The sequence below is a fragment of the Calidris pugnax genome, unplaced genomic scaffold (genome assembly GCF_001431845.1).
Source record: "Calidris pugnax isolate Ruff unplaced genomic scaffold, ASM143184v1 scaffold18, whole genome shotgun sequence".
NCBI classification, from domain to species: domain Eukaryota; kingdom Metazoa; phylum Chordata; class Aves; order Charadriiformes; family Scolopacidae; genus Calidris; species Calidris pugnax.
The window spans coordinates 8,690,127-8,712,247 of record NW_015090812.1 but is presented as its reverse complement, the minus strand read 5'-3'; the positions used below and the strand labels follow the sequence as shown (position 1 = coordinate 8,712,247).

Below are 22,121 nucleotides of genomic sequence, written 5' to 3'. Positions count from 1 at the left end.
TCTCAGTTGGTCCCGCTGTACACGTTAAAGGGTTAAGCCATGTTAAGACCCAGCTGGTCTCTACCCTGTGAGGGTACCCCCATCTCTGGTGGGTACTTTCACTGTCCACTCTGACCCCTGGAGATCTACAGTGCTGTCCTGACGGTGGACATCCTCAAATAGGTCATCAGTCTGTCTGCAGCCTGCTCCCTCCTTGCTTCCACCTCCAGGAATTTTATTTCTTCTTCTTCACCAGACATTAACTCACTAGGAAAAAAAAAAACACAAAAAACAAACAAACCACAAAAAAACCTCATAATTATGCTGCTCACAGTCATGTAGCTTCTAGCTCGGATGGTTTTGTGTTGGCCCCACCGTTCATGGTCTGGTTTGAGGGTGATGCTGTGACCAGCCCTGCTCTGGAGGAGCAGCAAAGGATGAGTAGCTGGGGGTGTGTGGGGGCGATTCTCCAGAGGATGGGAAAAGTGCTGTGGTTCTCCAGAGGATGGGAAAAGTGCTGCGGGAGTCAGGGCATGGCTCGGTGTATGGCTGATAGGGGTTTTTGAAGGGGAATTTAAGACTAACACAAAATGAGGCATAGTGGAACAATTGTATAAAGTATAGGTATAAAAATTGATTGTTTTGATTGTGCTCTTTGTTGCGAAGACCACAGAGGTATTAAATTTGAACTGCTGCCTATTGATTCCACCGCTGCACTGCGTTTGTCGAGGTGGAGGCGCAGGATGAAACAATTGCTACATGGATAGAATAATATTTCAATTGCGTTGAGGTGGCATCTGCTAGTACTTTCTTCTTTCCGTATTTGGAAACTCAGTTGATCACAGATTTCAAAGGATGGTTTCAAGAACAAAGTCCGAGTCGGTCCTTCTTTTAAGGCATGTGTTTAATCCTGAATTAGCACATCATGGGAAGTACAAAGGGTAATATTGTGTGAATAAGACAAGTGGACAGTAGAGGAAAGAAAAGGTTTTTTATGCCGATTGCTGTGGCGTATGTCCATAAGTCACAATTACTGCTGCAAGGAAATGTTCTCTCTTTAAGTGACTTTTCAGCCCCAATCACTAGAGCAAAGCTTGTAAACATGAACCCTAAAGGCTCAAAAATTAGAAGGTAGATAAAGAGATTTAAAGGTCAGTGTTTTCCTTTTTTTTCAGCCAGTACCATGAAATTCCAGAGCTTTATACATTCGTTCTGAAAATGTCTGGGGCTGACTGTGTTGGAATAAATGGAAATATGCCGTTTGAATGGAAAGAGTACCCTCTGCTCAGGGACCTTCTATAGCACCTTTGTTAGATCTTCTTTAAAGAGGATAAGTTAAATTCATCTGCTCATGTGATGTAAGAGATATATATACATGTACAAGCAATATACTATATACACAAACAGAATAATGTATGATATATAATGTTTTACCTATTTATACATTTGCAGTGGCAAAAAGCTGTCATTTGCTACGCAGACTTCACAGTTGGAAACTAATTCTTTCTAACAAACGAGAGTGGAAGAAGTACCTTCTTAGAATATAAAACACACAACCTGTTATGGATGCTAATGATTTATTATCTTACATATTTGAAATGTTTTGATTAGATCTTGACAAGTTTGTCTGATGGCAGGAATTTATTTCTTGATGCTGTAAGCTGTCAGCCTTGTGATAATTCACACATGGAATTTGCTCGGTGCTGTTACACTGTAATGAAATTTCAAATTGTAGAGAACTCATACTTGAAAGTAATAACAGCATGTTGAAGATTTAATGATTTATTAATTTTATTTTTTTTTTTAGTTCTAGTAGCTGTATTTTTGAAAAACTTTGCTAAGTAATGTCCGATGTATGACTTAACAGACCAGTCATTGACAGTCAGTAACATTGTTAATCATTTAAATCAGGATGTGCTGACCTGTTGGTTTTTTTTTTTTTCAATTTGGTGGTTTTTTTCTTTTTATTCTTTTTTTTTCCTTTTTTTTTTTCCTTTTTTTTCCTCTCTTTTTTATTTTTTATCTTTTTTCTTTTTTTCTCTTTTTTCTTTTTTTCTCTCTTTTTCTCTTTTTTTCTCTCTTTTACCTTTTTTTATCTTTTCTTTGTTTTTGTTTTTCTTTGTTTTTCTTTGTTTTTCTTTGTTTTTCTTTGTTTTTCTTTGTTTTTCTTTGTTTTTCTTTGTTTTTCTTTTTTTTTTTTTTTTGTTTTTCTTTTTTTTCCTTTTTTTTTTTCCTTTTTTTTTTCTTTTTTCTATTGACTTTTTTCGATATTGGCTGGAAACATAGTTTTTTTTTTTTCTTAGTGGGGATGAAAAATACAGCACGTAGATGAGCATCCTGCAAGTTTAGAAACGGCAATTGCCCTATGTCCTTATTCCCTTTGGGGTCGTGAACAGCGGGGCTGAACCGGCACCGCCCCGGCACCGCGTGCCCAGCCGGGCGCCGCTCCCCCGCTCCCGCACCGCCCTGTCGGGCCCAGCCAGCGGGGGGTGGGCGCGGCCTCCTGCCGGTCCGGAAGGGCGATTTTTAACGGTTTGGGGTTCTTTTTTAGTGTTAGGTTTGGTGCGGGGGGGGCTTTTTCCCTTTCCCGGTGCTTTCCCTCCGCTCCCGCGGCGCGCTGGGGGCGGGGCCTGATGGGAGGTGGGCGTGGCCAGGGCGCGGGGGGGCGTGGCCTCTGCGGGCAGCGGCGGGCGGGGAGCGGCTCCCACCTAGCGGCGGTCTTTGGCAGCGCAGGGCCCGGCGGCCCCGGGCAGGGGGGGAGCAGCGTTGTGCTGGGGGGGGACCTTAAAATCCCAGCTGGGTATTGCCTCAAGCTGCTGTCACCGCTCGCTGTGCCTCCTGGATGCTCATGGCCTGTTTGCTTAGATAAAAAAACTTAAAATTTCCTGTCTCCCTTTGCTTTTGCTGCTTAGGTGCAAAATCATAGAGTCATAGAATGGTTGGAGTTGGAAGGGACCTTAAAGATCACTGAGTTCCAACCCCCCTGCCATGGGCAGGGACACCTCCCACTAGAGCAGGTTGCTCAAAGCCCCATCCAGCCTGGTCTTGAACACCTCCAGGGATGGGACATCCACAACTTCTCTGGGCAACCTGTTCCAGTGTCTCACCACCCTCACAGGAAAGAATTTCTTCCTGATAGCTAATCTAAATCTCCCCTCTTCCAATTTAAAACCATCACTCCTTGTCCTGTCACTATGCTTCCTGACAAAGAGTCCCTCTCTGGCTCTTGAGAGGGCTGCTTTCAAGTGGGAGTTGTGTTTTGTTGGCCCTGGATTTTTTGTGATCATATATAGCATAAAAAAAAAAAAGACAAACCAACCCAAAAGCCATTCTGTTGCATTAATTTTTCCTGTTGGTGGGAATGTGAGAACATACATGCAGCAGATGCGAGGCATATTGCGTATCACGCTGCTGGAAGGGGTTGGGATATGATGCTGATGAGGTATGTAGGACAGAATTAATTACTGCCTTGTCTATGTTTAGGCTTGAATTTCCAAGTTATATTTGCTCTGTTGGGTGCTTATGGTTTTGTGACTGCAAAGGCAATGATTATTCCAACAAAATGGGGAGCTTTTGTCCCCCAGACTGCTGTGCTATGAATGTCACCTCTTAGGTGCTGTGCACAGTTGTACACTCAGCACGGGTTTGGAGATTGCCAGCTTTTTGTTAATTTTGCCTCAGTCATTTATTGATAAATAAGCAATATATAATAACAAGTAAAATTAACTGCAGGTTTTCATTCTTTCTTTTTTTTTTTTTCTTTCCAGAAGGAGCTCAGTCTCCCCAGAAGAGGAAGCTTGTAAGTATAATTATTCTTTATTCCTCACTTGGTTTGTTTTGAACATATATAGCTGTTCAGTTGTGGAAATCATTTAAATGGGCAGACACGCTGTTTTCTCTGTTGGCATTTTCAAGAATCTGTCGTGCGCTTGGAAACAGCTTGCATTTCTCTGAGCCTGAAGCCTCTTCATTTCCTTAAGTGTAGCAGGAAAAGTAGTACTAGTGTAAGCTTACTTCTAATTATGGGCTTGAGCTGATCCTGATATGGAAGTAGCTGCAGTGTTGAGTGCTGCTCGCAGTGACATCGCGGAAGTGACTCCACAGAAGTCACTGATTATTTATGTGATATGAGACAACTTTGATCACTGCTCCTCAAACAGTCTGTTGACAGAAATCTAAGTACACGGCTCCTGGGCCACGTGGGTCAGGTGGTTGTGGCAGTGTAACAGAGATATTTTGACAATGTAGAAAATGTCGGTAAAAGTAAACCACATTTTAAAAATGTGGTTTAAACAAATAGTGTTTTTTTTTAAAATATACATTATGATGTTTAACAAATTTTAGCAAGCTAACTTGTGTTTCATTGATATTGTAAGTGCTTAGTCTCTGCTATGCTTACAGATTTCTGATGGAGAAAACTGTGTTATTGATTGCATTATATAAAAGAGAAAGCTTTCGTACTGCCTCTTACTGCGTTATGATTTAAAATTGTTTCCCAAAGCTTGTGTCCTACCAACATGAAGCTCACAAAAGCATATAACCTTTCTTCCTCAGGTTTCTGGTTCTAATGAGAAATGATTTTCAGTCTTTTAATGTAAGCTCTCCCCTTTGTACATGAAACAGTGTTTGGATAATGCAGTGTTTGGAAAGTGCCAGTGACTCAGGGCTGAACAATACAACGGATCAAAAGGGCTTTTTTTGAAAACGGGACATGACCAGACCTTTTTGTTTAGTTCATATGACAATGGTAAACCAGCCAGGGAGTTATTTACAGAACAAGAAACACTGACTGATTTTTAAGAAAGGTGGTGTTTGTGATTTGAAAATTGTGAAGGTTCTCTAAACAAATGGTGAAGCAGTGAGTTACCAGTAGGGTTTTTGTTTAACGTAATTTAGATATTTTCATACAAAACTTTTGGAATTGAAATTGAGGATGCCAGAGATACTCCCTTTCCTCGGTCAAGGGTGGAGGTGGGTATGACAGAAAACTACTCATGCGTTTACATTTGAAATATCTGAGATAGAACTGATGTGCTTCTAATGTGTAGTGTTTTATTTAGCAGTAACTAAACCAAATAACTGGATGTTGTATTTCTATATTGACTTAACGCCTTCATTTTTCATTACTTCGCTTCAGTTTTCTTCCACAAGTGAGTGCCTTTTAAGCCATCATTACGTGAAGAAATTTAGCAGCCTGTGTCAAGAAGATCCAGGCCATAAATTGTAAGCGCAAGGTTGCAGCTACTAGTGAGACTGAAAATCTATGAAGAATTGAAATGTCTTCAGGCAGTTGCTTGTGTTATCTAGTTGATTATTTGATGGCGGTTTCTGAAACTACAGATTCTGTGTTCAGTTCTATCAAATGATTTATTGTTGTTTGAAAAGTTTAACTATTTAAGAAGTCGGTAGTGCTCTGTGGCTTGTGTATAATTTGTGTTGATGCTGTACTGTTAAGTGTACAGGCTCACTGAAAAGGGTCTTGTGGAGCTGATGCACATGATTTGCACATCCCAGTATCAGGTTGCTTACTGGATTTTAAACAAATCTACTCTTAGTCTTTGAAACAGGAATTGGAGAAATTTATACAAGAAAGGGAATAATCATTGTATGTGTGTGTGTATATATTTAATATACACATAATATGTGTAAATGGCTTCAACTGTTTTGTCAAAAAGGGTGGCCTAACAATATACACTTAAATACAGAACTATATATCCTTAAATACAGTTCTTCTGGAGACCTTTCCCCTGCTTGTATCAACTTAACAGTGAACCTTGTAAGCAAAAATAAGTTCTGGAAATAAAATCTATTCTGAAAGCTGCTGTTGTGCTGTAGCTGGTGAGCAGGGGTAGCTCTGGGTGTAGCTGGGTCCCGATTCACTGACTGTCATTCATTGACTTTTGTTCACCGACAGAAGCACAAGCAGGAATTGACAGAAGGATGAAGTGTCTGGCGTGGAGCCAGAAGCCCTCAAGAGGTGCATCCATTTTCTCCACAAACTCCAGCCCTTTGTAGCAGTTCACTAGCAATTGTATTATATAGAAATATAGAGCCACTCAGCGTTTTTCTGTGCACTAGGCTGGAGGCTGGGGTGCATTTACTCCTGTAAAAAGATTGTATTTGGGGAGGAAGTAATTATTTTCCAGCCAGCCAGAAGTAGAAGGAAGACTTGATTATTGCTGCTTGCTTGGTGATTGCTTTGGTTCATTGTTGATCTTAGAAAGATTTTAGACTGTGGATTAGCTCAGGTCTTTGTCATTGCCGAATGGAGAAGGGTGAGCTCTTCCTGACAATGCTTCTAACTTTTTCTTTATCTGACTCATATTGCTTCATATTTGCTAGGGTCAGTACGAGTTCATTGTGCATGAACCGACTGTAGGCATGGACAACAACAGTTGCTACATGTGTTCGTAATAAGAAAAAGAAGGAATGTAGTTAGATGTCCCAGTATTTTTGGCAGAAGAGCATGAGGAACTTTATCACCTAAGGAAGGTCTTGGATAGGAGCTGAACAGAAGGAATGGTGGGATGGAGCCTGTGAAGTCTGTTGATTAGCAGCCCTGCTTCCATATTGGCAGAAGGGAACACAAGCACACCATAAAGGATGGCTTGGCCCTTGGAGATCTTGCAGTCTAATCTTGAAATAATCAGCACGGAGTGAGCAGGCATGTAAAACAGATGGGGGAATTGTATGCAGGGTGACATTAAGAAGAATGCCTGATTATTTAGATACCATTTTGTTGTTAATATGCTTGAAGTGTGTGTGTTTCTGTAGGGAGGTTATGTTTAATACACTAAAGGAAATTGTACTCAACTGAGTTGTAGGCTGCCAAGAGGTTGAATAATACAAGTATGAGAACAGGAACAAGTGGTTATATTCTGTCTCTGGTGTGGTTCAATGATCAGAGTTCAAAGTTTTCCTTTAATAAATTATGCATATAAATGTATTGGTTATGTTTTTCTCATGCTTTGGTCACAGAAAATAATTACCATTCATGAATATTTTCTTTAATTTCAAGCAGCGAATGTGAAGTTGATAGGCCCAAACTTTGATCTCCATCCTATTAGTAGAAGTGGTTTAATTCCTTTCAGCCATTACCCAGTTCTGGTTTTTTGGTGCTACAGCACGCATGGAGATTGGTTTTTGTATTGTTGGCTTCAGCTTTGAGATGGTTTTGATGTGCACCTGCGTGGGAAGCGCGCTGGAGACGCTCCGGACTTGGAAGGACAAAGGTGGGGACTGAGCAGTGAGATGAGGCTGGTGACGAAGCGCTCGTGTGTGTCCATGTGTGTAACAGCAGCTCGGCATCCCAAAGGCCAGGCTGTGAGCTCCAGGTTGTCACTGTGGCTGCAGGATGCACAACTCCATCCTGGAGCTTGCCATTTCCTCCCATCGCCTCCTCAGCACATCAGCAGTCACTAAATCGAGTTGGGGTTGCATTTGAGCCATCTGTTTTCTTGCTCAGTACCCCATTTTTAAGAAATTCAGTTGTTTATAACATGAACTTTATCGACCCGTTTAGTTTTTTTTTATGAAAAATGTGGATTTATATTTGAAATCCTCACGGTTTCTTAAGCACAGTCACTATCTTGGGTTGCTATAATTTTTGTACTATCTAAACACAAAATTTTCTAAAAATAAAATATTGCTGTCCTGCATTATATCTAAATTTGAAAAGAGTAATTTCCTCGGCAAACTGAATTTGCTAAACCAGTTTTTAATTTCAGATGCAAGTTATTTTTGTTAATTCTTTCCTGCTATTAGCCATCTGTATCAAATAAATATACTTTTAAAGTTTGTGTATGAACAGAAAAAGAACATGAAGGCGTAAAAAACAATGAAAAACAATTATGATCCAAAATATATCCAGTAAAAATACACATTTGATTAAATCAAATCTTATAAACTGTTGTTCTGATGGTGATAGGTGCTGATAAGAAATAGTATTTACCTCAAGATTTTATGTCTGGCTTTATAAAATGTGGTAAGAACGTTATAGTGTTTGCTGAAGACACGTGCAAGGCTTTTATGGTTGTCTTTATTCCTTTTAATCTCTTCTCAAGGCAATTTATGTCCACTGTGGGGCTTGTTTTCTCTGTTTCTCTACCTCCTTTTCTGTCCCCCTATTCTACTTATAAACCTCTGAAGGGTCTTCATTTCCGTAGCCCTAGACGTTTCATAGGGTGTTTCATTAAACAAATCTTCATCATAACTTGCTAAACTCACCCCCAGCTTCCTGACAGTAAAACAACACACAAACACAGCAAGGAGTTTCCTTGGGAGGGTATGCTGAATATCAATTTGTATCAGTTTCTACTTGTATTGTTTTTAACGCCTAGACCTTGGAAACAACAAGAAGTTTGATGACAGGGAAAAAAATTTCTGGTTTATGTCTTTATCTTGCCGCGCTCAGGTGCTGTGGGAATTTCCCCTGTATCTGCAGAGAAATGGAGTATATAATTCCGTTTCTGTTCGTCTTGGTGGGTGAGCATTTCTGCTGGGGATCGATCGGTGCTGTTTCCCTGCCAGGAGCAAGGAAAGAAAAGGATCCTGAAAAGGTGTAGGGAGTTTTGCTACTTGTGCACTCTGTTTTGTCTTGGATCTGGAAATAGAGTAAAAAATAATGCCTCCGTTCAATGCTTTCTGCTTATGGTACTTATTTTTTTTGATTGGGAGATAAAGAGTTGGTATTTTGTAACCACCTCATCCTTCTCTGAGCTCCACAGAAGCAGATCAAAAATAACCTGGTGCTCTTAAGCTGATACGTGGGGCTGGCTCTGGAGGTGGAACGTGCCGAATTATTCCTGCAGGGCTCTGTAGGAGTGTTGGTATTCCTATATGAGGCTTTAAAAATAGTTTGAAAGCATTGTTTCTATAAAAGCAGTGATTTAGTGAATAGGGGGGATTTGAGTGTTCTGTATATACTGTAATCTCAGAGGCAAAGAATTTGTGGAGGTTTTCATCAAGGATTTAAAAGTGAGAAAAGTCTTTTGTGCAGTTTTTATTGTCAAGTTTGCACTACTTAATCCAGGTTCCCATTTAATAAGTATAATAAAATAAGATATAATGTACCAAATTTGTACCTTTTGTTGCTTGCTGTGCTTTCTTACTCTGAAGGCACGGTGGGTGGGGTGGGGAGGGCACAGGGGCTCTGGTTGTTTTAAGGACCAGCCACCCTGGGCACCCTGACCCTGAGACTGGTGGTTTGTTCTCCTGATGGGACATAGCTGTTGGGATGTTGTGATCTTGTAGTGTGAGGCACTCCTGCTGTGATTTGACTCATGGGAGGACCTGAAGATAATGTGGAATTTGACTTGGTTGATGAGTACTCATGAATAGCAGATTTTACCTGCCTAAATGAAGTCTTTAAAACTTTAAAGTCTATCTATATTTGGATCTTTTTTTGGGGAAAGCTACCTTCTTACAGATACACAGTTAAAAAATGTTGGACGTTATTTTGGGGCAGTTTTGTTAATAGCATGAAATTGATTTTGAGCGGATTGAAATTGCCACTTGCAACCCAAAATGCAAGACTTGCATTGCACGAGGGAACATTGTCTCCTACTGAAAATGTTTCCCCTCCCCTCTTTGAGCATTTGGCTCCCTGGGCTGCTGCCGCTGCTATTGCTCTATTTTCAGTCTCCATAAAGTTTGTAGCTGAAACACGGTTTGGCAGTTGCAGGAGGATGTTTTCAGATTAAAGTTGTGCGTGTTCTTAAGGGGATTGATTTCTGAAGAAGGGCCGGTTGGCGTGTCCCCCCCGCCGGTGGAGAACAGCTGCTCTTTGCACCGCTGATGGCTCCGCCAGGGCTTGGGGTGGGAGCGGGGACTCTATTCCTATCGCAGTGTGAGTTTTCAAGCTGCTACACGAGATTTCTGCCAGAATCCTTTCAAGTGTGCCATCGCTCTCCCTCTTTGGCTTTACGCTTTCCTTTTGATTTGGTGAGAGCGGCTGTTGCTGCTCCTTGAAGCCCAGGAGAAGTTTGTCACTGATTCGCCCGAGTGTGTCAGGACTACGTCGCTGGCTGCGTGACGGGTCAGGTGGCTAATTTGTTTCTTGGACTTTCCTGCACCTTTGTTTCGTACTGGTGGGCTTCATTTCCTTTCTCTGGATGCTATGAATAGACTCGCAGAGGATACATATTTATTTTTTTTTTAAATAATTAGGTTTTTGATATGAGCAGTGTGATTAATCTGGACGGTTACTGAACTGCTGAGGTCTGTGTGGCACTGGGGGTACACGAAGAGCTTGGAATTGCAGTGATTGTTCTGTGCTCTGCGTTGGAGTGATAACGGTGGGCTCTTCTCCCCAGCTCTAAGCCTCTTATGCTGGGAAGAAACATAAAATACCATCAGCACAATGATGAAACGGAGGAAACAGAGGCTCGGAGCCCCATCTCTGCGGATCCAGTAAGGACTGTTGTGAGAAATAAATTGCACTTAGGCATTTCAAATTGAAACTGTGAAGAAAAACAAGCCAGACCTTAGACAATAGACATTGCTTTTATTTGTTAGAATCTTCTTTATCTGTCATGCTTATTTGGCTGTACACGAAATTTCGTTTGGAAGCTTTAACATTTTATTTTTTTGGAGCATTTACCATAAAGCATAGCCAAAAAAGAGCAATATTTAGATGTTTTCAAATGGGGTACAGTGTGGTTTTGTACCAAGCATTAATTAATGTAGTAAAACTCAATGGTTATAACTCTTTCTAGTTTGATCACTCTTCAGATATAAAGAGTACTGCCAGAAAGCTGTCACAGGGCTCAGATTTACAGAAACCTTTGCTACCTTTATTATCTTTTACAATTAAGAATGCTATTGAAAACTCTTAGATTTGAAGCAAAAAAATCTTTATTTATATTGCCACATGTATTTCTACATATGAAATTTAAACAAGCAATACCTTTTTAATTAAAGTCCTTTACAAATGCTTTGAAAACTATTAAAGCTGCTATTTATGATGTTTGGAATTATATTGATTATTTCTATGAGTTAAAATTTAGGAAGATGTATATTTAATACTATGTGTATAAGTAGAGGAGGTTAAATGAATCTATCCTGTAGTCAGTGAAGGGAGGGGCAGGGTAAGAGGCACAGGCTTAACCTTTTCTGTCTGCGGACTGTAAAGCTCATCAGCTGTTTAAGCAGAGATTGCTGGTGGGGAGGATTTCCAATATGTAAAGGTTACTTACTGATAAGTATTTGGATTCATTAGGAAATTTAAAGCAGGGGACATTGACAAACATGCTTGACTTCAGGACTTCCACAGTAAAATGTCTGAATACCAAATAAAAGTGGAGCATGCCCCAGATTTCCCTCTTGCTCACTTTTATGTTTAAATATGGTAAATAGAAACTTTTTTCATCCCTTAGTCAAAATCAAAGTTACAGTTGTAAAAATGAGGTGGCACTGGTTTGTATTCTACTGCATAAGCACACTTTATAATACTTTTTACTTTATTTCTAGTGAAGGACATCTCATCGTGTATAGTACAATAAAGTAGGTGTTAGAACCTCTCTTCTATGTTTAAGTCTGTTTGCAGCTTTTCGGAAAGCAGCTACTATGAGAAATTTTCCGTGCTCTCCGTGTATAGAAATATGTGTTGGCTGCTAACCCTGCAAAAGTGGAATAGTGTACAGAACTGAGCACAGAGCTGGGAATCAGTGTCCTCGGCTGTAATCCTGACGCTGCCACGGATGTGCTATGGACAAGTCACTTAACCTCTTTGTGCGTCAGTTTCCCCATTGCTAAAATTAGAATAAAGGCATTTTGCAATGCTGCTTTCATGCGTAATTAGTTATTGTTATAAAACACTGTTGTTTTCTAGTTAATGGTTTGTGTAATTCATGTTTTCAGAATTGCGTATTTCTATTGTTGCCACAGCCATGGCGTGGAACCATGGCTCCCAGATTGTGAAGGCTGTGATACAAATGGTCCACGTCTGTTGCTGGTGCCATTATCAACTTTGTTAATTTTTCTCAATTAAATGTTTTACATGAAGGATTGACAGTGGTGTGTGTTCCAGAAAGCCTGGGAATCACTACAAAAAAGAATTTGGATAATTCCAGATTGGAGGATTTTTATAGTGGATAAATAATCTTGACTAGATAATATATTGACTGACAAATACATTTTGCATTGGATGATAATCAAACGGATGACTTAGTTTATTGCATTTATTAAGAAGATATAACTTATATTTTGGAAGTATCTTTATTTTTTTTCTTTATTGAAGTAGAAGATGTGATATTGACCCTGATTTATTTTTTTTCTGCTGTGGTACCTTGTCAGAATCTCCTCTCCTTTGTTCTCCCACTGCCGAGGAAGTGATGTTCACCAGTACATGTTCTCTCCTACATCTGCTCCAGGTCTTCAGCACCTTAAATTCCCATTTAGTGCTGACTGTGCACTTGTTACTTCTCCTCTAGTATTTTACCTGAACTCACAACCCCAGAGCAATCCGTCTAGTCCATGCTACAGCCATCCCTTTCAGTGGAGGTAAGGAGAGGTATCATCTAGGAATTTCTAACAGTTTGGTGTTGGTGTAACCGTTTGTGAACTTAACAGCTTTATAGTTTAAGAGAATAATATCTAACAGAAGGGAACAGCCCTGTAGTTGTAATTAACTTCCAGTCATTTAGGGTTGAAGGTGATATTGCTTGTTGGTACAAATTTTTCTAGTTCATGTGTAGTTTAAGGCCGTAGGGAAGAATATAAAATTAATTGAGGAATGGAAACCTGTCTACCTGTGTGTGCATGCAAATTCCTGGTTGTACCTTGTGCTACCTTCTGAGTGCATGTGCAACTTGTACCATGGAGCAAAGGAACCCTCACAGGTATCATTGGTGTCACGAAAACCAGCTTAATACAGCCTGGAGTGGGCTCCTTAGAATTCCATGCCTAGAAGAACAGGTCTGTGCTAATATACTGTACTCTGTTCTATTCACTGTAAATCCACATTGGTTTCTTAGAGAAGCTAAAAAAGCCTCTGTCTCCAGACATGGGGACTTAAAAGGATAATCAGTAAAATCAAGCCTGTTGTTAGGAGGCTTAAATGTGGGGTCCAAGAGTTTTGTCCCAGTAAACAAAAAAAAAGTCCAAACCAGCTCAGTTTGTATTAAAGCATTTGAGAGCTTGCCTGATGCACTTTTCCTTCCTCCACGTTGTGCTCTTATGGAACATGTATGGCCATCAGCAGCCCCAGTGGAAACCTTCAGCTTCTTCACTAAGAAGAAACTTCACCCAGCGAGGTTGTCACAGACAAAGGCTAATACAAGATAGAGATCTTTGTGTGTGTGTGGTTATGAAATCGGAGCTCAGTGGTACCTCCTTAAAACTTGAGCCAGCAGAGCCATCAGAGGGCTGGTTTTGAAGTTCACATGCTGCAGTGTGGATGTAGCTCATCAAATTTCAGTTACTCATCAGGTGGTAATGCAATAGTCCCTGAATCTAGACTGTTATTTCAGAGGGAGATCACTCTTGCTGGCCAGCTCTGGTAGGAGTAACAAGAAAATGTGAAGTTGGGCTATTTTAGGCATCTGTCCCTCTAATGGAGAGTAACATATCTTACATCTGTTGAGTGGAAATCAGGTTGTCAGCACAGGAAACTGTGTGTCAATACTTCACTGACATGGAGAGAGAGGTGCTTGCCCAGCATTCCTGATGCTTTCCCTGCACGTTGGGCAGCACTTGATGAAAATTCTTACTATGGTACCCATTTGGGCAGCACTTGCAGTGAAGTGACTGAAGAGCTTTCTCAACATTTTAATGTCATTGTCCTCAATAAAATTTTAAATTATTTTTTCTTATTTAAAAGCTGGTATTGGGTAATGTTGCTTTACAAGGGTGATTAAATGGTGTTTAGCATTGGGGCTAATTAACAGACTTGTAAGTAGTAATTAATTCTCAAAATTAGATTACTGTTGAAGTCAATTGAGAACTGTTCTTTTTGGAGAGGAGATCTAATGATTATCAACTATTTTCAAAAGCCTTTTTGGTACTTGCTGCTTTTTTTTTCTGAGAACCCTTCAATCTTCAGGCTTTTGACACGGGCCAGTGAGTAATTTTCTCTTAAGGAACAGTTCGTATAAAAGTCTTGGTGTCGTTTTATATTCCACTGTTACTATGGACTCTCCTTGATAATAATATTTTTCACATATGGGGACCTTCCAGCCATCTGCTCTCTAAATACTGAATGGTTGATGATTCACAGATACATAGCTCTGTGTAAGAGCTTAGTTCTACTATAATAACTTTTTATTTTCGTCCTTGTTGCTTTCACCTGTGCAGCTCTTGATCCTGTTTTATCCTGGTGTTCTTTGTTGTAGTTTTGTTTACTTGGTTACGGTACCAGTGATAGCCATTCCTGCTTGCTGAGAGCAAAGGTCCATCTTGGCGAGTTATTACCATCATTGATCTACTCAGTTTAACACCCTCAGGTTAGCCAGGTTGTGGTTCATTTCCATGGCCATGCAAGTCATACTAGGAACTGGTGGAAAAGCATATGCTTTAATGTTAAATCTTTCTCATTTTTTGCCATCTATATATTGTGTTTGCAAGTATCTACATAGGTTTCCCTTTCTTGCCTCTCTTTTGTGGTGTCGATACTTTTACAAGGATGGATCAACAACTGTTGGTGCATCTGACGTCAAGTGTGTTCTACAGCTAGCATGGATCTTCTTGGCTTCTGAAAGAATTAATCTAATTAAGAGTGAAAATATTTTATATATAGCCTTTGAACAACTGAAAAGAATGTAAACCTTTCAAAAGAGTAAATGGAAATGTGAAGTGGCATGATTACAATAAAAATAAATAGATAGCAGGTGAAATAAGGCTGCAATAATTGATGCATCTGTGGGCTGGAATTAAGGTTATATATCTTTAGGAAGAAAAGAGAATGATGTCCAAAATTAAACTGAGGTATTGAGTCTCATATTTGGGATCTGGCTTGCACTCTTCTGGGGGTAGCAGGGAAGTCAAATTACTGAAGAAGAAAATGAGGCCATGTTTCACAGCTGGTCCTCTTTATGAGTTGGCAAGTCTTTGTACACCCATATTTGTCCATTAATTTAATCAAAACATGGATTTACAGCATTTCTTGATATCAAGTTGCTTAAATGATGTCATGAGTTAATTGTTCTAACTTGGAAGTGATGGGCCTTGAGATTAAAGGAATTCCATTTCAAAAAACATTGCACCCTCTATAACGTGCTCAGGAAGATATAAACTAGTTTCAGTAATTCTAGAAATGGATTGATTTGTTTGTGGTAACAAGGATGAAAGTGTTCAGGTGCTGTATTTCTGGCATCTCTGGTTGCTGCAGGTGAGGTGGAGTCTCAGTGGAAATCTGCTTTACCCGAACAAATCAAGGGAAGAGTGGGTTCAGCTGGATTATTCAAGGGATATTTTCTCATGCTATTTTGATTCCTTGAATTCATGCCAATTGTGGAACATGTTCTTATAGGGATATATGGTAGAGATTATTTTTATAAGAATGTTTTCCCTTGGAGATACTAGCCTTAATAAAGTCTATTGATAATAGCTATTAATTTTTTATAGCTTTGCAGAATACTTTCATAGATTTTTTTTTTTCTGTAGCTTGTACAAAATCTGGTCATCATTTCTGTATGTGATGGTGGTCAGATCATTGCTGTCTCATTTAAGTAAAACAAAATTGGAAACCTAATGTTGCTCCAAAATACTCAGTATTTGAGCACAATACATAATTACTTGATCAGTGTGTAATTGAAATGTTATGAGTTTTATATAATTAGGATTTTATGGACATCTGTGATATAATTTAGGAATATATTAATTTATTTACATAAAAAGCCTATTCTAGGAAACAAGCATTTAATCAATAACTGTGGTAAGTAACAAGAATATGTTATATGTAGACGTTCAGCAAATGTGTTGGGAGGGTTGCCTGCCTTTATTTAAAGCCTTTTTCGTATAAGCTGTTGCAGTGGATGAGGGGAGACCTATATTTAGGGCTATGGCTTGTTTGGGTGCATGAGTGTGGTTTGGTGTGGGCCGTCCTCAGTGAGTCTGCTCTTATGCAGTAAATAGATGGGCTTCCTGGGTGTTGCAGGGAGGTGGTCAGCTCATCTTCACCAAGGGGTGGGGGTGGAGACATCCACCTTCTCTGAATGGGGTTCTCTGTTATACCATGGTTCTTTTTCTTATGCATTGGGATTGCTGGTTTGTCTTGATGAAGGTCGTAGAACTCCAGTCCTCCTACTTAAAGGCAGGTATGGAGGTCCCTTCCATAGTGTAAGGATGCATTCTTGACACATACCACCCCAAATCACCTGTGTTTTGGGTTTTGAAGACTACATATATTTTACAACAGCAGGGCAGCACCTTTTAACAGGAGAAGTTGCATATTTTTAGGGAGGATAAAAAACATTTTGGAATTCAAACTTGATGAGGTTCTTTATATTTTTTATTTTGAAATGCCTCAAGGCTTGTCAAGAGTTGGTGATAGTTTCCTATCTCTACTTAAATTTCCTTTTAGTTGAAAGTCACTTGATATGGGTTTTAAGAGTTTATTTTAGTTAGAATTTCCTATTTGACAAATGTCAGGGATTAATGAAGAGGACCATATTCAGCTTGAATGTCATTTGGAAATTGTTCTGTTTTTGCAGCAAGTTTAGAGCTTGATTTGGTACAGGTTCTGCTTTCTTAAATGTGCTAAATAATTGGTCAGTTGACTGCAAGACAGACAGTATAATGTCACTTTTGGAAATAATGTCGATAAGCAATTCAGGAATAATGAGTAACAGAACAACTTTGTGAATATATCATTATGCATAATGTGAAATGGTGAATTTTGAGTAGGTAATCTTTTGGCAACTGAATTGTAATCTACATCTCACATTGAATGAATGAATGGGTTTCCCAGAATTCATTTCTTTTTTAATGGAAATTTTTCTCTTTATTCTTTTTCTTTTGGACTAGTTATTATTCTTGGGAATAGTTTTTCCCATCTAGGAGATGGAGGCTGCAGGGGGAGGGGGACACATTGGTGATACCTAAAACTTGACAGGCTCTGAAAACTTTTTGTCTTTCTTATGCTGATTAGAAACTGTCCATGTGCTTGCCACATGTTTGGAAATACTCAGGCATGGTGGCCGGAATGGTATAATTTTTTCATGTGAAGATGTTATGTAAATTCTAAAATCCCTGCATCCTCCCTGGAGTTGCAGTAGCAGAAGAGTTAAACCCTGGGGTTTGGAACTTGAGGTGTGAATTCTTGTCTTGTTCCAGGCTCATCCTTTGGCTGCCCTCCGTGGGACCACTTGTAAAGCATAACCTCGGGGTCTGACGTGGGGAACTGGAGGCTCCCAGGGGGGAGTATGTACTCATGACTTCAGAAGGTGGAGGGCTTTAATGTTTGCTAGCCTTTTCACCTATAAACCAAGTGGTTCATAACTGGGTTTTCTATATAAATGGTGTTTGAAGGCCACGATCTTCTGGTACACCTGCATAAGAGCTGACTTAATTACTACCCCTACACTATTCAAAGAGTTTGGGATGGTTGGGACAACTTCTAGCGAGGAACCAAAAGCTCAGAAGGCTTTTAAGAGACTGTAGTAAATATTGAAGCTTTTATTTTTCTTTCCTTCTCCTCAAATAGGCATGATTTCCTCCAACAATAATAGTGTGCCCAGTTCTGTACAAAATCCTGCCTTCCACATACTCTCTCCCTCAAAGACCTTTTGATCTTGAATACAGATACAGAAACAACCCGTGCGCAGAAAGATTCCTGGCAAGGGAATCATTCTGAGAAAGAAACATATATTCTTAACCACTCAGTCATGTGTTTATTATTCTTGATAGACAGTTCCATGCATCTTCCAAAACTTGTTCTTAATTGTACTGTGAGGCGATCAGGTGCTATTTTTAGTTTTGACTTGGAAAACTGATGAACATGTAAACAGGCCCGTTAATATCCCGCACTGAAGCAGCGATGGTAGAGATGTACTAATAGCGAGTACCCAGTGTCGATTTGAGCTGGGGAGAAACAGAGATTATATGACACAGCTGCTTGCATTAGTACAGGACTATTCCTGCCCATGAGCAGGAGATTCCTTTCAGATCTGTTTTCTTTAAAAATTAGTGTTTGAAGCCATGAGTTGCAATTTCTAATTTGGACAGATGTACCATTTAGTGGATCAATATCAACCTGAAAGCTTAAGGAAAGTTTAGAATATAAAGAAGGAAAGAAGATTTCGGGAAAACATTCCACCGGTTTTAAAAATTGTATCCTATTTGAGATGTGTCTCGCTATCCTGAGCTATGTTGAACTTTTGTCTCAAATTTAAGCTCTTGTTAGAATATTCAAAACTGTACTATGCCAAAAGGCCTGCAAAAGAGCTTTGGCCTCTGTAACGTATCCTTTCATGCTCTCTTTGTACAGACTGCGTCCATACTCCCCTTTTCTTCAATATATCTCTTTCCTATTTTTGTTCATCTAGTCCTCCAAGTTTTCTCTTCCCCTCATTTATCTCCTAAAATTTTGCTGCTTTGGCTAGTGGTTATTATCCTGTCATTCAATCCCTTGTGTGGTACTTGAGAGCATAATCTTCTAACCTAGTTTACATTACACTGTCATTATGAATTATTAATGTTCTAAAATAAAATCTTCAAACCGTAATCTTTGCTGTGGTGAAAGAGCTCTGTGCGCTTTTGTTTTCCTTCCTGTCCTCCCTCTCCTTTCCTTTCTTTAGCCCTTCAGGTCTTTAGAGCAGGGATGTTATTGATCCTGCTGTCTGGGAAAGACTTGCTGTGCAATGAGAGTCACATCATCACATCTCTGGGCTGAGACAGGCATTTATTTATATAAACACTAAACAAAAAAGTTGGGGAAGTAATACTTTTGATTCTATTAGAAGACCTGCTGCACAAGTAGAGGTGATAATGCTTTTTGGGTTATAGCTTGCCTGAGAAGGTGAATATTATTTTTTGTGCTCTCTATCATATTGTTCTTATTTTTGTGTTCCTGTGAATTCTCAGGTTTATCTGTCAATAGATGAGAAATTTAAAGTAACAACAGAACAGGTCAAGTTAGAATTCTCAGCAAAGGTTTAGGGCAAAAAAGTTCAACCAGAAGAAATCTGGTAAAAATCCTTATCAGTGTGTTTCTTCCGCACTTCGTTTTAATGCAACTGTTTGTTCACTCCACTTCTGAGAAATTGGAAGATTTCAAAATCATTAAATGTCCAATTTTCCAAGTGAATCAACACACAAATATCGACCAGGAGTGTTCCTTTAAGTCAGGAGTGTCTGCCTTGCCCTGGTGGAGAACTTGCAATTAATTTGAACAAAATGGAGTTGATTACAGCTGCATTCATCTTCGCCATAGAGGAGCAGCCCATGGGGACGTGTTCCAGCCTGCACCCCATGGCTTAGTGCGCGCAGCCTCCTCTCCTGTCAAGATGGATCATAAAACTCTGACCTGTCGCTCCTCCAACTTTCCCCTTCTTATTAAGAACAAGGGCAGCTGCAGACTACACCATAGGAGGCCACGGTCTACTTTGTACATACTGTTGTTGTAAGTGCTTGGTGTTGTGAGAAGTGCTTTATTTGATAATTTTGCAAGCCCTGTTTTCTCTGCGGAAAGTAACATTCTTCGGCCAAGCAGGTGGTGTTTATTTGCATGCATGATCTATGCTGTCTGGGCTTATCTGTTTGTTTAGTAGTTTGTGTGTTGTACCAAATAATTTGAAGAGCTGGAAATATTTGCTTTTTATTACTAGTTGCATTATTATAGGTAGAGCAGAAGCCTAGATTTGGTTTTGTTAGAAAATATTAAAAGTGGCATACATTTTCCTTAAATTTTGGTAATTTTTTTTCTTCCCCTTATCTGTAAAATCTGTATAATGCAAGCTCTGCTAATCAAAATTGGGAAGAAAAGAAAGTGACTACAGGGTGAATATTCCCATTTATCCACATTTCCTTTTTTGTTTATTTCTGAGATATTTTAAAACGTCATTGGTAAGGTGGGCTATCAAAATCATATTCATTTTAAAAATGAGCAATCCTTTTATATATTTTTGTTCCTAGCTATATTATTTAGATTTATTTGTGCCACTTTGGATGTGTTACAGTAGAGTATAGTAAGATTTAGCATTTCAAACTTGCAAATTTTGTTTTTAGTATTTTAAAATGAATTTTTCTCTAGAGACTGCAGAAATCATGACGAGTTCCATATCTGTCTATTCTCTACTTTACTTCAAAGCAGAGAATTCAGCTTGGGCCAATTTACGTTAATTTATTAAATCTGCTTCTGTGTTCCAGACTTCTAATATGTATGTCCCTACTTATATATAGGTAGACATACATGTTAGAAGTCATATATAAAATAAATGTCTTCCTTAGAAGAGCTTCTAAATATATTTTAGGAAACATTACTTTTGTAAGGCATCAACTTTTGTGGGTTTCCCAGAATTACTGTAAAACAGTTTATAGAGATATGTCAACCTGTAGTGATATAAAAATGAGTGTTTTGGGCTTGTTCTCATGTTCAATTCTACATTTTGTATTTTTCTGAGGCTCACAACCTTGAGTAATTTGTTTGGCTGCTAGTTGATGATATGTTATCACAGCTTTTCCAGACTTTAATCTTAAAAGCTAAGCTTTTGCTGTGAAGATTCATATTATTCCAAAGGAGTAACTAAAATAGGGACCAATTTCTGTTAAAAATTCATGGCCAAATTAGGATGTAATTCTGCCTTTAAAAGTGGATGAACTTCTTATCCTTTTTTTGTGTGTATACCCGCACTCATGATGTTTCCCAAGCATGGTTTTGATTTCTCATGTCTCTTCTGTACCATGGCTTATTTTGTAAAGTCTATTCTTATCCCACGCTCTAACTTCATTAAGAATTTATGTTTGAAAATGTAAAATTCATCCTCTTAGTCTGTTCATTACATTAGCATTCCCCTTGCTCCCAGAATAACTCTTCTTAGCCAACATCCTACAAAATAAGCTTTTTGTCTCAGAAAAGCCGAGGTAAATGCAAGGGCTTTAGAATATCCTCCATGTTTCAGCCCAGCCAGAGTGTATTAAGCTGGAAAACAAACGAGTGGAAGGTCCTGCACCGGAGGTTCAGGTTGGAGTAAGCAGCCTGAATTATGCCTAGAAAAAAATCAGATGCCAGGGCTTGTTTTATAATTTCAGGTTGGATTTGGTCTTTTGGGCAGGATGCTGTCAAAGAGGTGAAAGCAGTCCCTGCTGGAGGTTACCAGGTGTAGCCCTGAGCCTGGAGGCACCACGTTGGTTCTCGGCACGGTGTCTGCACAGGTCTTGGAAGTTTGTGGTCTTGTATAGACAAGGGGAGCCCTTTGCTCTGTTTTGAGCTACTAGTTGTGATTTGAGTAACTAAAATCCCTCTGATTCACCCACTTGAATAACAACATTGTTCCCTCTCTTTGCTCTTTCCTTTGCTCATTTTACCTTAATTACTCTTGTCTTTTCTTGGTTTAGATTTAACCATCCGCTGATAGTTCTTCTTCAGTCTTCAATCCCTACAAAGGCACAAAGTGTGCCAACTGCCTTTGCTGCTTTTTATCTTAATTTGTCCTTTAAGCTCTGCACTGTAGTTTCCCAGTCAAGCACAGGGTAATAACACCTGCTTTTTCAAATTTGCTTTGCTGCCTCAATCTTGTTGGAATGGGCTACGGGCAATGGCTGTCGAGGAGCGTGTGTCACAATTCTTTGGGTTATATACAAAAACCCTGTTACGGGAGAATTTAGAAATAGCCCAGTCCCGATACTGAGCACAGGGAGCCAGAGGTGGAAGAATTCAGAACTGGAGGCGATGCAAGTGCCGTAATTCTTCAGTTCTTCAAGTGCTTGATGCAGGTTGAAGTGGCAGGAGAAGAGATGAAGATACCTTCCTGTTTGCAAATCCTCTTGCACGGTGAATTTGTTAATGCTGTATTACAGGTTAGAAAGAAAGTTTTAGGTGCATTGTGATAAATAATACATGATAAAGATGAAGAAATGCCATGGTGGCAATGTTTTCCTTTGGATAAATTTTGTCTGGTGGAGGAAAAATCTTTGGATGAGGACAATGAGGTTATAGCCTTTCACTGTGATGCTGTGTTTCTTGCAGGTGTTACTGAGTGTCTTCA

The 22,121-nt window shown here is 39.4% G+C and overlaps 1 protein-coding gene across 4 annotated transcripts in view; it reads left to right on the top strand.

Annotated features, from left to right (window-relative positions):
• MAST2 (microtubule associated serine/threonine kinase 2) overlaps positions 1 to 22,121 on the top strand; it is a 175,118-nt gene that overhangs the window by 59,543 nt on the left and 93,454 nt on the right. For all 4 annotated transcript variants that reach the window (XM_014939194.1, XM_014939193.1, XM_014939192.1 and 1 more), the window contains one exon: positions 3,747 to 3,778. In XM_014939194.1, the coding sequence (XP_014794680.1) occupies positions 3,747 to 3,778 (32 nt within the window). The remainder of the gene's footprint in view (positions 1 to 3,746; positions 3,779 to 22,121) is intronic.